This window comes from Brassica rapa, chromosome A06 (genome assembly GCF_000309985.2).
Source record: "Brassica rapa cultivar Chiifu-401-42 chromosome A06, CAAS_Brap_v3.01, whole genome shotgun sequence".
In the NCBI taxonomy this organism is placed as follows: domain Eukaryota; kingdom Viridiplantae; phylum Streptophyta; class Magnoliopsida; order Brassicales; family Brassicaceae; genus Brassica; species Brassica rapa.
In genome coordinates, this window is record NC_024800.2 from 22,569,083 (window position 1) to 22,582,827 (window position 13,745).

The following is a 13,745-nucleotide window of genomic DNA, read 5'->3' on the forward strand; positions in this document are numbered from 1 at the left end:
TCGACGACTACTCGTCTATCTTTTTGTGTTAAAAGAGTAGACACGTCTATCGGTATAGATATTTTACCTGTAATAATTAAACCAGACGGCTGTCGTCACCTTCTTCAATTCTGGGACCAAAAACGGTTACTTGATGAGTCGATTTTAAACAAGAGTTTCCTATGGTACGTCAAATTAATGCAGTTCGGTAAATAAATTAAAAACCTACGAAAATGAAATATGAAAGACAACATGAGCAACCTATTATATTCATTTAATTTATAATTCTTCCTAATTTTAAGGTTAGGATTCCGGTTGTGAATGGTGAGCAGACAAAATGCGCTGCAGTACAGCAGTAGCACTGTAGTAAAAGTCGTTCTACAGTCAGTACTTTATGTTATTCATACAAAAAAGCAGCTTTATTACAGTTGATTTGTTATTTTTTTCATTTTTTTGTAATACATTATAAGCTATTTGAACCGCATGTTAGCCATTTGAAATATGATAGTTTCAATACGGTTCAAGTGTAGGTCACAAGTAAGGGTTAGAAACAATATTACTTAAGTTACATATTAAAAAAAAAATATTTTTAGTGAAAAGTTTAACGTTACACTTAGATCACTGTTAAATACTAGACTTGTTTTCCTAATTTCCTTAGATTCGTTTGTTCTAGTATATATATATACACATACTATATGCATGGTGAAAAGTTAAAAACAACTGAAAATTTGGAAATGATAAGGTTTATTTTTTTGATCAAAAAAAAGATAAGGTTTATTTATTTTATGTAAGAGACAGACAAAACATATTGAAAAGAAACATGTCTCCCGTAACGTCAAACATCACCATCGCCATTTATTGCCCTTTTCTCTGTATAGCTTTTCTCCCAAGAAGGTGATATGACTCTTCTAAAACTTAATAATAAATTCATCAAAAGAAGAAGAATATAGGATAATAACTCCACCGAAATTCGTATAGACTGAGATTGGTTTTCTGCAAACATGGCAGTTCCTTGTTTCTCACATGCTACTCTGTTTTAGCTCCTGAATTGAATATAAACCACATACACTATATCATTAATATTCATACCGGTTCAATCTACTCAACCCCAACCGGTCAAACCCGGATTCACATGTACATGAAACACATTTGCAAGTGTATTTCCTTAAAGAAAAAACAAGGGAAGAGAGTGATGGAGTCGGAGGAATTGGTGAACCAAGTTGAACAGGCTAGAACGTCTAAAGGAAATGAGTCAACAAAAGAATGAAAAAGACTCTGGCTCATTGTTTTTGGGAGTTACAAACAACTAGGCATTTATAAGTGATTATATTCTTTTGTGCATTCTTCTTTTATCCAATCTGAAAATTAGCAAAGAGACTTAGAACACCTTTGACCCTAAGAGCCCATTAGGGGTTTTAATTATTTATTTTTTTTGTCTGATTTAAAAAAAGACTAACCTATCGCAGATCGCCACGTGATAGTGGAATCTACCTTTTAAGAACCAGGGTTAAAAGTACCATTAAAACAGCATTAACGCAAACTTTTAGTGGATTTTAAGAGCTATGGGGCCCGCAAAAAAAACTAAAACCCAGCCCTTCTTCCTCTTCTGCAAAAGACAAGTCCGGTGGAGTATTTATACTGTTTGCGAGCCCCATTGACACGTAGCGATCCACAAATGGTTTATTTTTAATTTTTTATTTTTTTTAAATTAGATAAAAAAATAAAAATAAAATAAGAATCCACGCTCCCCTTTTGCATTAATGCTGCTCTTAGGTTCTAAGAAGAACCGAGTATCATGTTGATATCGATTATTCTTGAATTGCTGCTTAGGATTTTGTAATAATTACTATCTCAAACTTAACAGTACATGTACAAATGAGACCACAAGTTTTATTTGTGATATTATGGAATCTGTAAACTGAATTTTATCCGTGTAAAAGAAATGTACAAATGAATTGTTTGAATCACAGAACCAACTAAACAGAAATCTGAGAAACCCGGTTAAACCAAACCGAATGAAGAATCATATGAAACATATCATACTTCTCAGGCTGTACATGCCACAGAAAATGCTTCTGCACTCTCTTCACCCTCATCTGCATCTGCCTGTACCTACGCTCCGACACCGACATCAGAATCTTCTTCAAGTTAGGTATATCCTTCTCCGCCACAAAAAGCGCAAACGCCTCCCAGTTCAAAACCTCGAAAAACGGCGGCACAAAGTTGTCAGATATAATAACTGGAACACAGTCATAGAATATAGCCTCCACCACTCTCGGACTGTTCACTTCAAACCCTTTGGCACAGATACAGTACTTGCTAGTTTTCATGAACTGAAGGTAGTTCTTGTTTCCTTTGGTCCTCGGAAGCTTCCCGAATATTTTTAAGTCGGGGTCTTTGTTGTTGCCCCAGTAAGAGAGCAGGATCGGTCTAAGGTAACCGTGGTCAGGCTTGCCAGCGAAGAAAGCTAGCGTTGGCCTTTGGGAAGCAGATTTTCCGCCGATGCTGCTTAGTGGTTTCTTGGGATCTCTAACGAATGTCTCTGGTAACGAGGTGTCTTTACCAAAGACAAAGCCTTCTTTAACATCAGAGTTGCATAAAGCCCTAATACTCTTTGCGAAGACATTGCGTGTCTCCGAAGGCGCCTGAAAAATGTCACAAAAAATACCATAACTAATTAGAAAAATTATCTCAAATATTATATAGAAATGTGACAAAAAAAATGTTATATAGAAATGTGACTAAATATTCTCAAAATAAAGAGGATAAGTCATTACCCAATCATGGCAAGCTGCAAGGAAATGATCTGCTCCAGAGGTTCGGTTCCAAAAAGGGTATTTGACCGAGATGAAGTCTATGTAGTCTTTAAGATACTGAACGAGGTTGCGGTGACTATGAGAGTCTTGTACGTATAGAGTCACCTCTAGCATCCGAGAGCTAAAGGGTAGATAGAAAAGATGAGCTTTGGAAGCGTCCTTTGTGACAAACTTGTTGTTGTTGGATTCAATAAGTTTCATGAACCATCCTTCTGATGCGTATATCCCTCTGAGTATTGGACTGTGCATGATAGGTTTGTCTCCTTCTTTGTAGACATAAACCTTCAACATCTTCTCCATCAACTCATAGCTCCTAATTAAAGTAACTCAATATCAACACAGCTTCAAGAAAAAGTAAAAAAAAAATGAGTGACTAACCGTTTGAAGGTGGAGACGTTGCGGTAAAGAGGAGCGTAGAGGAGAGGGTCTTTGTCATCTATAGGTGCGTTCTCGATCTCGTACTTTGCTTGTAGAAGCTCCAAGTCAGGTTTAGTAACCCATTTTGGCTTCTGAGAAAAAAGATGAAAGAAACATTGTCATGCTATTAGTTACTTGTTATGTAAGAATGTGTTTTATAATATCAAAGATCATGATGATGAACCTTTGCTAGACGGTTATGAGAGATACGGTTTCGACGCAGCTGCTTGCTCATATCTGATATTGACATCACTCGTGAATCTGGCGTTTTTGAGTACTCCTTCACGTCAGGAACAAATCTCACAACGGGAGGAGAAGCACCAGGAACATTTGTTTTAGTTGAGTTCTTGTCCTCTACATGGCTAGTTGCGTTGTCCTTAACCGGAGACGGGTTTGGAATTGGTAAGGAAGCAGGGGGCTTAGCACTAGCCACAGGTGCGGTTGCGTTTTCTTTTACTAGTGGTAATGCAGCAGGGGGCTTAGCACTAGCCACAGGTGCGGTTACGTTTTCTTTTACCTGAGAAGGCGAAACGGTTGGAGCGGTTGCGTTTTCTTTTACCTGAGAAGGCGAAACGGTTGGAGCGGTTGCGTTTTCTTTTACCTGAGAAGGTGAAACGGTGGGAGCGGTTGCGTTTTCTTTTACCTGAGAAGGTGAAACGGTGGGAGCGGTTGCGTTTTCTTTTACCTGAGAAGGTGAAACGTTGGTAGCGGTTGCGTTTTCTTTTACCTGAGAAGGCGAAACGTTGGGAGCGGTTGCATTTTCTTTTACTTGAGAAGGTGAAACGGTGGGAGCGGTTGCGTTTCCACCGCTGTCAAAGATCTTATCAACCTCAACTTCCTCATCATCTCCTCCACCACCAGAAGAATCATCCACCAGAGAAGCGTTCTTTTGTGGAAAGCTCGGTGCCATAGCTGGAGCCAAGTTCCTACTACTCTTATGCTCGCCATCGCCGTTTCTTGAAAAGGGAAACTTGGTGGAAGAGAAGAGGGAGGAGATAGTGTTCGGAAGCTCGATGTATTGAAAAGTGACGATGAGAGCAAATGTGAGTCCCAGTAGCCATAGAAGACGTCTGCTTTCTACTACCTTCCATTGCCCTGGAAACTCACGCCTCATCTTCAGGCCCTGTTGTTGGAAAGTGTCAATCTTTATGATCAATCTAATATAGTCAACGCATTAACCAAATTGGATCAAGCTAAGCAATATACAGAGCAAAGAGTAGAAGTTCAAAAGCGTTGTAACTCAATAGTATCAATCTTTGGCAAAGGTCAACGCCTTGACCCATTAAAATTGTAAATTCAGAGCTCAAATAATGCAAAATTACTTAGAAAATCTTACGAACTCAAGACTTAAAAGATTTATTTTCTTTTATTTTCCACAGGAAAACTAATATCTATGATCATTACTCAAGAACTATCAGCTGAATCATTGTTTTGACTTTTTCATTCTCTTTACAAAAACATCATTGCATGCAATATGTTAAAGATAATCATAAATTGAGTTGATTCAATACTCTGTTCCATGAACAGAGAGAGAGAATCTGAAAAGGCTTACAAGTTGATCGGGAAGTCAAACAAAGATCTAAGTGAAGCTCAGATGATTGTAGGTCTGATCGTCTTCTTGTCGATATACTCTGACCAACGAACAGTAAACCCTTAAAACGATGGCGCAAGAGAAAAAGAAAAGTATCTTGAGAAATTTTTTTTTTCTTTTGTCAGATCTTACGTGTCCGCGTAACTAAACTGGTTCGCTCTTTACGAGAAACTCAAAACAGAATCAAGAACCCATTATTAAAAAAAAAAAGAGAGGGTATTTTCGGTATTTGGTAGATAGACGGAGTTTGAGTTTTGAGCCGCCGAGCTTTGCTTCTCTCTTGGTTTCTTCCTTCACGAAAAAAAAAGATTATTCTTTTTCCCTTTTTTTACTTACTTTGGTCTGAGGTCAGGTTCATGCGTTATGAATCAATTCTTAGAAATCCACCAATGATGCATAAAAAACGAGAGTAAGGAGAGTAAAATATGGTTCGATACCGTTACCCTAATTAATATCGAAACTGGTTACAATCCTGAATCCAATTAATGTTGTTTTGACTCAGGTTTGGTTCTCTCAGTTATCAATCCTCTAACTAAACCGAATCCAAACCAAAATAACAAATACGAATCTTCTTTACGAAATCCTGTTGAAATTTCAATTGGCACGTTGTCTACTCTTAATACCAAAATTACCTAATGGATTGATATGAGAAAAATCAAACCACAAACTATTCAAACCAAATATGAAAAAGATCTGATCAGATTTTAATTGAAGCAGGCCAAACCGAACGAACTTCGTACCAATAAATAGCTAATGTTGGAATATATCTTTGTACTATTATCGAGAATGATGCATTCATTGAGATCGTTGACATTTTTTAATGACCTTTGCAAAGGACAATGTGATCTATACCATACCACTAAGGTTTCTTGAATGTTGCGGCAGCATTTAATATTTATTAGATTCAACTATTTTTATTGACATACAGAAATTGCGAATTGATCATTTGATTGTATCGAAAAACGCAAGAAATTTTACAAAATTTACTGATGACAGAAACAAATTAAGAAAAATAAATGAATTTTGGATATGAAACATTTTTTCCCGAAATCATAGTTAATGAATTAATACTTCTGACGGTTGTTGTAACACCAACTCTGTATAATACAAAACTGATAATTGAAGGAATATTCCACAACTGACTGTTGTTGCTTAAATATAGTTATCGTCCCACTAGTCGTGCAAAAAAAATCGTTCAAGGTGTTATATAATTAGAAACTCATGCCTCTGGGAACATTGGACATTTATTTTTGCTCCATCAATCATTGTTGTTGTCGTGCACTCGTGTCGAACTGGAAGGGAGGAGAGAAAAATAAAAATAACCCAAAACGTATGTTGAAATAAAGTTTTATAAGAATTCTTGATTAGTGCGTATAAAAGCCTAAAACCGAGTTCTATGTGGGTTTGGGATTAAAGCCCATGTACTTTTTTATTCTTTATTGTATAAGCCCAAAAATACGAAAGCCCTTTTAAAAGAAATTTCTTGCTTGGTTTATGAAATTGAGTTTTATACGAGCCCCATCGTTGTTGACTTGTTGTGATCTTAGAGTTTCTCAGAACTTGGCATTTATTACTGAAGTAGTTTCCTCTGGTCTCCAACAGAGAGAGACATAGTAGCTGATAATGGAGTTCATGTCATTTATAGACCGGACAGTTGCAGCGAGAAAGTGTATAGCTTTGCGAGTTCAGAGACAGAATCACGTCATTAGTTTTTTTTTCCTGCTTAAAACTCATTAGTTGAGAACTGTTGAAACAAAGGTTAATAATGAATTGGTGGCATTCTTAATTGGTTAGTTCCAAATCTAATTAGCCGCTTCTGTGGAAAAGAGTTGCATCTTTTTAGTATTGAGACGAGCATTGGTATCAGTGCATGAATGTTCCGTTTTCTTAACAGTAGATGTGCTTTTACGATGCCATATGCTAATCTAGTAGTGATTTGTCTTGCAGTGTTTGGCTTCAGTGTACGTGGCGATTCATACTTTCTCCTTTCGTAATTTTTTTTGACAAACTATTTTCTGCTTTTGTAACTAGTTAATTTCGTTTGACACACTGATTTTTTGGATAGTTCAGGTATCCCGGGCCGAGCTCCAGTTACTCGATATTCGTATCGTTTAGCCACACAAACGGATAACTCTATATTTGGATTTCGCACTCAGGGTGCTTAGCATTTTTCTAAACTTTTTGTACCATTCGACTACACTTGTGTAGTTAACACAGTCGTTTCAATTAATTAGGTCGTGTTTTTAACAAATTTGTCTGAACATGTTTTGTTTAATCATGTATGCTTCTCCATCCCAAAAAAAAAATTTATCCAATGATATCATTTATTTGATATGCCAAAAATATAAAAAATTATCCAATGATAACATCTCCCTCCCCAGTTTGCTTTTGTTTTCCTCGTTTGGTCACATGATTCTGGAAGAGGAGAATCATTAGCTACTTTGTTAGTTCAGCTGACAAAAACTATGAATAATTTAACTATGATCATGATAAGAACGACTAGTGAATAACTATAATAATAATATATTATAAGAATCGTCATTGTGTATAGAAAACGTTAAATTGCCAGGAGACATGAATGATCTATCGCTTCACGACTTAACGTGCCATTTTATATATTTGCGCATGGGAACCCATTTTAGGCATTTCTACGTTAACTTCCACTTTTAGTTTTTTTTTTTGGTTGAAGGTATAACTGAATTTTAATACCCACAACCTAATTAATATACCTAGAAGTTATACAATTAATGTGATATTTATCCTGCTAGTGCCATGTAATTATTTAAGAACGATGCTAATTAGATAGAAAAGAAAAACTAAACTTTAGATATGAATGTAACATATAGCTTCACAAGTAAATGTACTTTTGTTGTTGTCGGATACAACACTGGTTATAAGACATGATTCATGTTAGCGTAAGATACAAGGGCGTTAACCACGCGTCTGTGGTCGGGTGATCAAGGCGTTCCGTGGATTCCCAAAGGATCCGAATTCGAATCCGCATCACATCTCACCAAATTTCTAGAGCACGTAGTTACCGAAGTTTTCACATTATCTCTCCGAGTAATGGTTTACCATTTTTTTTTACAAGGGCGTTCATGAAAATGACTCTCTCTATATGCATGAGGCATGTGACCACCGCAAACTAAGCCTCCACTGATATTTATTTAATTATCATGGTTATACTGGTTATAAGACATGATTCATGTTAGCGTTTGGCAGTGTTTACAATAATATAAAATAATTCTCGACACTTGCCAAATTTCTGTTTGCAAAATCGAATAGAATTTATGCATGTCACCAATTTTAGTTGTATTGTAATATAACAACAATAATTTAAGTATGGGGAATTAGACCGTATATTCATAGGAAAAATATAAATAAAGTTTATAACCATAACATTGCCTTGGCTATGATATTCTGTGTATTTGTGTATTAATTTTCTTTTTACCCTTTTATCACACACACCACTCTTTTCTTCTTCTCTCGCTCTTTATAATTTTGTTTACTTCATATCTGATCTTTCATTTTCTTTCGTAATATCACCACAATCACCTTTGCCAATTATTTCCGTACAATCATCTGATCCAACAAGTGTGTCTGATCAATTTTCTTCATATCTTTGTTTGGATTTACAATTTTACTACTTTCGATATATATGGATTAAGAAACAGAGGATGCATAAAACTATTGGAGAAGATGAACAGTACGCATTGTGTTGTACTATTCTATTTGATAAACATAAAATAGTACAATGCAACATGTATTGTTACATCATCTCCACGTCTTATCCTCCTCCTCCTCCTCCTCCTCCTCCTCCTCCTCTTCTATCACCATCAGTTACTACAAAAGATCCCACATGTAACATCGCCACGTTCAGTTGTTTTATCGCCACCACCATCTTCTCCTTTTCCACCATCGCCACCCGTAATCTCCTTACCTCTTCCCAATATATCTTCTTCTCTCTTCCACTTTTCGTAGTAGTTTTTCTCCTCCATTATTCATGGCAACACTCTTTAATCCTTCTGCAAATTGTATTTTTTTATAAGTTTCATGATTCTTAACATTCATTTTTCACACTCAAATTTAATATTTTTTTTGTTATTCTATTTGAAAAATAGAATAGAAATCGAACGTTCTCTTTCTTTCTTCGTCTTCCTCTGCCCGTTCTCTTCTTTCTCCTCCTCCTCCTCCTCCCCTCCCTCCCTCCCTCCCTCCTCTTCCTCCTTCCTCCTCCTCCGATCTCTTCCTACCTTGTCCTTCTCCTCCTCTTCCTTTTCCTCCAAATAGTATACAATATATAGATCGATGTATACTATTTCTCTTCAAAAATAGTATAGTTTTATTTTTTATCTTGCATATACACAATAGACGCGTCGCTAAGGAGAAAGTGGTCTAACTTTGCTTATAATTGTCACATCAAAGAGTAAACACTGTAGAATGGCTATATTCTTCATTTGTGAACCCCTTATGAATATCCAGCAAATTGACCCTTTAAGTATACAATTTATTTCTCAACAAAAACAAACAAAGAACCTCTAAATTTATGAATCAGTAAACTTGACAAAAAAATATATTAAACAAAAAGGAACAGCAGGAACTATGGATTAGTGTTGCATTGGATCGTGAGAGCAGATAAAAAACAGCTATTTCATCTCTACATGTTTTATTTATCAATTATTTAGCAGTTGTAAACCATCCATGTATTATAAGAACTGCATGAAAACAAACCTTAGTGCTACTACTATGTCATCAGGCAGAAGAGGTTAACAAAGTAACTTACAAAATACCGTTGTCTCTTTAGTTCATTAGTACTATTATTATTTTTAAGAATAACCACAATACTTGCGAGACAGAAACTTTGAAATGACTATACTACAAAAGAGTGAGGGACCTTGATCCGTGAGGTGACATATTACCAACACTCGGACACTCTCCCACCAATATTTCATCATTATGAATTTTCACCTCTAACTTGTTGTATATATATGCATTTATGATAGTCTAGTTTGATATAAATCTTTTTTCCTCTATAATCGCTATGATTAGCGTTATAATAGTGATTAGTAAGGTATACAAATAATTTCTTACAGTTTATCCCTAATTGTAATGGCAAAGTTTACTAACTTGATGACATAAAAAAGTAGATTTAACCAAATAAAACTATATTAAAATTCATTTCATATGTCATGAAAAAAAGCAAGAAAAGCTTCTAACAAATTCCCAAAATAACGCAAGAAAGAGAGTGAATTGTCATCATCATAATCAAGATTAGCAAAACTTTGATCTAATAAGATATCCCTAATTATTGGAAGTAAAGAAAAAAGACAAGGGATCGATCAGATAAGCTGTCCGAAATCTGGGCCAACGTTGTGGTGGATCAAGTAATCATCACCATCCGACGAGACGTCGAAAATCATGGCAGTCTCCGTACCGTGATGGTTATGTATGAACTCATGGTGGGCCTTCGTCATCTCCTTCTGTCGCCTGAGCTCCATAACTTTCCGATGAGAATTCGAGTGCTTCGCCAACACGAACGTCGGACTCGCCGCCGGCCGGTACTCCGGCACCAGACGCCCCGATTTGTACCTCACGCCGCAAGCGTTGCACAGCGTCTTCGGGCCCATTGGACCCGTCCGCCACTGCGGCGTCTTGTCGGTGGCGCAGTGGAGACACCGCCGTTCCTCTGCGCCGGAGTCCAGCAAAAAATCTTTCTTTCGCCGGAACCCGTCGAGGGCTTGCTTTTTCACGGGTTGTGTCATGGACGCCGGCGAGGTCGGAGGAGAGAGGTGGTGGCGGGAGAGAATGGTTTCTCCGGTGAACGGGTTGTCGTAAACGGCTTCCATGAGAAGCCCACGTGAGGCCCAGTTACACGCTGCGGCGCGTGAACGTTTGCTCCTGGCTTTGGCCGGCACGGAGACGTCAGTGGTGAAAATCGGACTGCTGCTATTCGGGTTTTCCGGTTCGGGTTTCGGGTCGGGTCGGGCTTTGTAACCGGATATTAGCTGTAGCTTCTGTACGTCGTCGGTCGAGAACGAGTCCTCCACGAAGTTAGACAGCCACTCCAGCTCAGCCAGCTCATCACTCTGTCCGAACGAAATAATCAAACAAATAATTCAAATCAATTAAAATCGACTAACCAATAAAACTTTCCTAAATTATAGTATGAAATTCACTAATCACAATTACATATCCTTTATATAATCACAAGTACATATCATTTATTTTCTTTCCTAAAATTCAATAATTAAATTACATACAATTCGATCAAAAAAAAAATTACATACAATTTTTTATTTATTTTAATTCAATTAATCATATATGGAATTGTTGTAACATACCGGTACGCAAAGGTCGCCGGAGAAGCTGGTGCCGTCTTGAACATCACCTTGGAAACTAGTGAGACCTACGGGGGATAACGAGGAGGAGTTAGAGCTGTCGGTCACGGCTAAGGCAGTGTTAGCGCCGTCGGAATCAACAATGACATCATTTTCCTCGTCATCATCGTTAGAGAAATCCACCAAGAGGTCATCTACGGCGAAATGATCCGCTGTGTGTAAGAATTCATGAGCTTCTTCTTCCATGAAATTCTATAGGTTGTTTTTTCCCGGTGGGGTTGTTACGGTGAACTCTCGCCGGAGCTCTTGTTAGAGAGAGGAGAGGAGAGAGTGGAGTGAGGGGAAATATGAGTTTAAAAAGGAGTAAAGTTAGCGAAAGTCATGGTTTCTGTAGAAAGATAAAACTTTTATTTTTTTTTGGTTATTTTTATTTCATTTTTATAGCGAATGAAGGGGACAAGAGATAAATCATCATACATGTAAATCGGAAGGTTTGACGAGGACAAAAGAGATTTTATTGGGAATATTTACACTAATTAATTAATCTTCTTATTTTAGTTTTTTTTCTTTAATATATTTGATTATAATTGATATTTCCCAGCTGGTTTTACCATATTATATTTTGTTTACATACTTGTACAAACATATAATTAGCCACGTTTTTCCTAGAAACATATCTTATCTTTACCTTAACTAACACAACACTACTATCTATTAATGGAGAAAATATTGTTTTTATGGATATATTGATTTAAATTTACAAATGTGATATTTATACTGGTAAAATTGTCACACGTCTACTTTTTAAGAAAATAACATCATACTAAAATATTGTTTTTATTTGAGATTTATCATATATGTAAGGTAGTTAATGCAGAAATATTCAAGAAATAACTCACAGATTAATGAACCAAACATGTGCAATTGTGGTATTAGTGGTGGGGACAACTTTACTAAAAGGGTCATAACGTTGCTTCAAAATTACAAAAAGTACCCCTCACGTGCATGTGTTGGATGATGATCACGCCGTTGATTATCAATACTCGTTAAGCGACAACACCATTAGGGGAAAGTTGAAACCGGTCCCGTTTTGTCCACATTGTATGTAAATCTATTCAAAATGAATGGAGTTACCGCTTTTGGTAAATCTATATACGGTACAGTTATCAAACCATTCGGGATTTATCATCGTAGCATCTTAATCTTCCAGCAAAAAACTCTCCCCAAGTCATTTACAGTTATCATACAGCAGCGATACAAACCTTTTGTCAATTGAAAGATTAATAATCATCTAATATTAGATTGTCCCACATTGGATATGAAAAGCGGTATATGTATATGTATTGAATAATCTCATCATGGTATATATATATATATGCAATAATCAACAATTTGTATTATATATATATATTTCCTATAAGTCATTAATAAGTTTGGTAGTCAGATTTGTCGTGGTCTAGTGGTGGATTGTCTTGATAAACGTGTATAAATCATTTGGTCTGAGTTAATTCTCATTAGAATTCAGAAACAAAGTCGGGACATTATTTATTTAAGCAGTCTTTGTGTGTGTGTGCGCGCGCGCTGATTATGTGATTTTTCATGCTAGTCACAAGTGAAGCTGGAACTTGAATGTGTATTAATATTTCATATAGTTGCTTCGTATATAGTTTTAGCCTTTACGCTATCTCAAATGGGATTTTAACCCTTCGTTTGTTTGAAATCACATAATCTCCGTTGTTTTTAAGTTATCTTGTACTATTGGTTAAGTTAAAATAAAAGATTTGTGAAATCAAAACATTCTATAAGTCGATTCGATTATCTAACCCATTGAACAATATTCCTCGGGACTTGTATAAGAAAAAGAGTTAAAATAATCTTTAGCTAGCTATTGTTATCTTACACGTTCTTTCTAATCACATGTTAAACCTCTTTATTCCTTCTCCAACCCCACTTTTAGGCACGACAATTTCCAGCTCAGGTAATCAGAAAGAGTGTGACCTGGTCTTAAACCCTCTTGTTCTTACCCCTAATTTTAAATCCTGTTGTTTAACCTAACACCTACTATTACAAATGTGTCAGTCATAACTAGAATCCAAGTCTGTTTCCTGAAAATCAGACATTGTAACCACTTTTAAAAGGAGAGAATTACTATGGTATTATAATCACTGTGGCTATTATAAGTACATCTAGTTAATTAACAAAAAACATAGATACGTAAAGGAGTCTCCATACGTAAAGTACTTAAAACGAGAAGCATATAATGAGCACATTAATGGTCTGTGATAAGGTTATATATATATATGGTAGACATGTAATACTAGAAGATAATATGGTAGACATGGAATATTTTTGAGTTTTTATTCTTATAGTTTAGAATAGTTTGCGCCTTTACTGCAGACGGGATTTGTACATGCGATGCAGCAATACCCTCTTGTAATGAGACTCGTTCATAAACAGCTTCCACACACAAATAAGGTACTCTAAAATATCCTTCTCCAAGTAAAAAATGTCAGTGTCATCATCAGAAGTGTTAGCTAGGGATAATTTTTGCTCATTTATGTAACGGACGAACGTTTTATGTATAATCTATCGCATCCAAAGTCA

General features: G+C 36.3%; 3 protein-coding genes across 7 annotated transcripts in view; all 3 read right to left on the minus strand.

Moving 5' to 3' along the window:
* LOC103874503 overlaps positions 1-13,745 on the minus strand; it is a 524,448-nt gene that overhangs the window by 52,065 nt on the left and 458,638 nt on the right. The window lies entirely within an intron of this gene.
* On the minus strand, positions 1,850-8,944 carry LOC103874429 (probable glycosyltransferase At3g07620). Of its 5 annotated transcripts, none has more exons than XM_033273735.1 (6): positions 4,765-8,944; positions 3,772-4,335; positions 3,397-3,729; positions 3,174-3,304; positions 2,757-3,108; positions 1,850-2,624 (listed from the first exon to the last, which is right to left on the minus strand). In XM_033273735.1, exons 2-6 carry the CDS (start codon positions 4,324-4,326, stop codon positions 1,956-1,958), a joined length of 2,040 nt encoding a protein of 679 aa, XP_033129626.1. In that variant the 5' UTR covers positions 4,327-4,335; positions 4,765-8,944; the 3' UTR covers positions 1,850-1,955. The 5 variants fall into 5 exon arrangements, with proteins under 5 accessions (XP_033129626.1, XP_033129628.1, XP_033129627.1 ...); XM_033273737.1 differs by having other exon boundaries at positions 3,397-3,771; positions 3,856-4,335; positions 4,765-8,943; XM_033273736.1 differs by having other exon boundaries at positions 3,814-4,335; positions 4,765-8,943.
* On the minus strand, positions 9,948-12,012 carry LOC103874430 (GATA transcription factor 12). The gene is made up of 2 exons (XM_009152857.3): positions 11,145-12,012; positions 9,948-10,889 (listed from the first exon to the last, which is right to left on the minus strand). Exons 1-2 carry the CDS (start codon positions 11,385-11,387, stop codon positions 10,143-10,145), a joined length of 990 nt encoding a protein of 329 aa, XP_009151105.1. The 5' UTR covers positions 11,388-12,012; the 3' UTR covers positions 9,948-10,142.

Bases quoted from the DNA above. Each gene is read 5' to 3' on its own strand.
- LOC103874429 (XM_033273734.1), bottom strand. From the start codon at position 4,326: ATGAGGCGTGAGTTTCCAGGGCAATGGAAGGTAGTAGAAAGCAGACGT. The intron at 3,305-3,396 runs GTTCATCATCAT...CTTTTTTCTCAG, and splicing joins CTCATAACCGTCTAGCAAAG to AAGCCAAAATGGGTTACTAA. The intron at 2,625-2,756 runs GTAATGACTTAT...GACATTTTTCAG, and splicing joins TTGCAGCTTGCCATGATTGG to GCGCCTTCGGAGACACGCAA.
- LOC103874430 (XM_009152857.3), bottom strand. From the start codon at position 11,387: ATGGAAGAAGAAGCTCATGAATTCTTACACACAGCGGATCATTTCGCC. The intron at 10,890-11,144 runs GTATGTTACAAC...TCGTTCGGACAG, and splicing joins CCGGCGACCTTTGCGTACCG to AGTGATGAGCTGGCTGAGCT.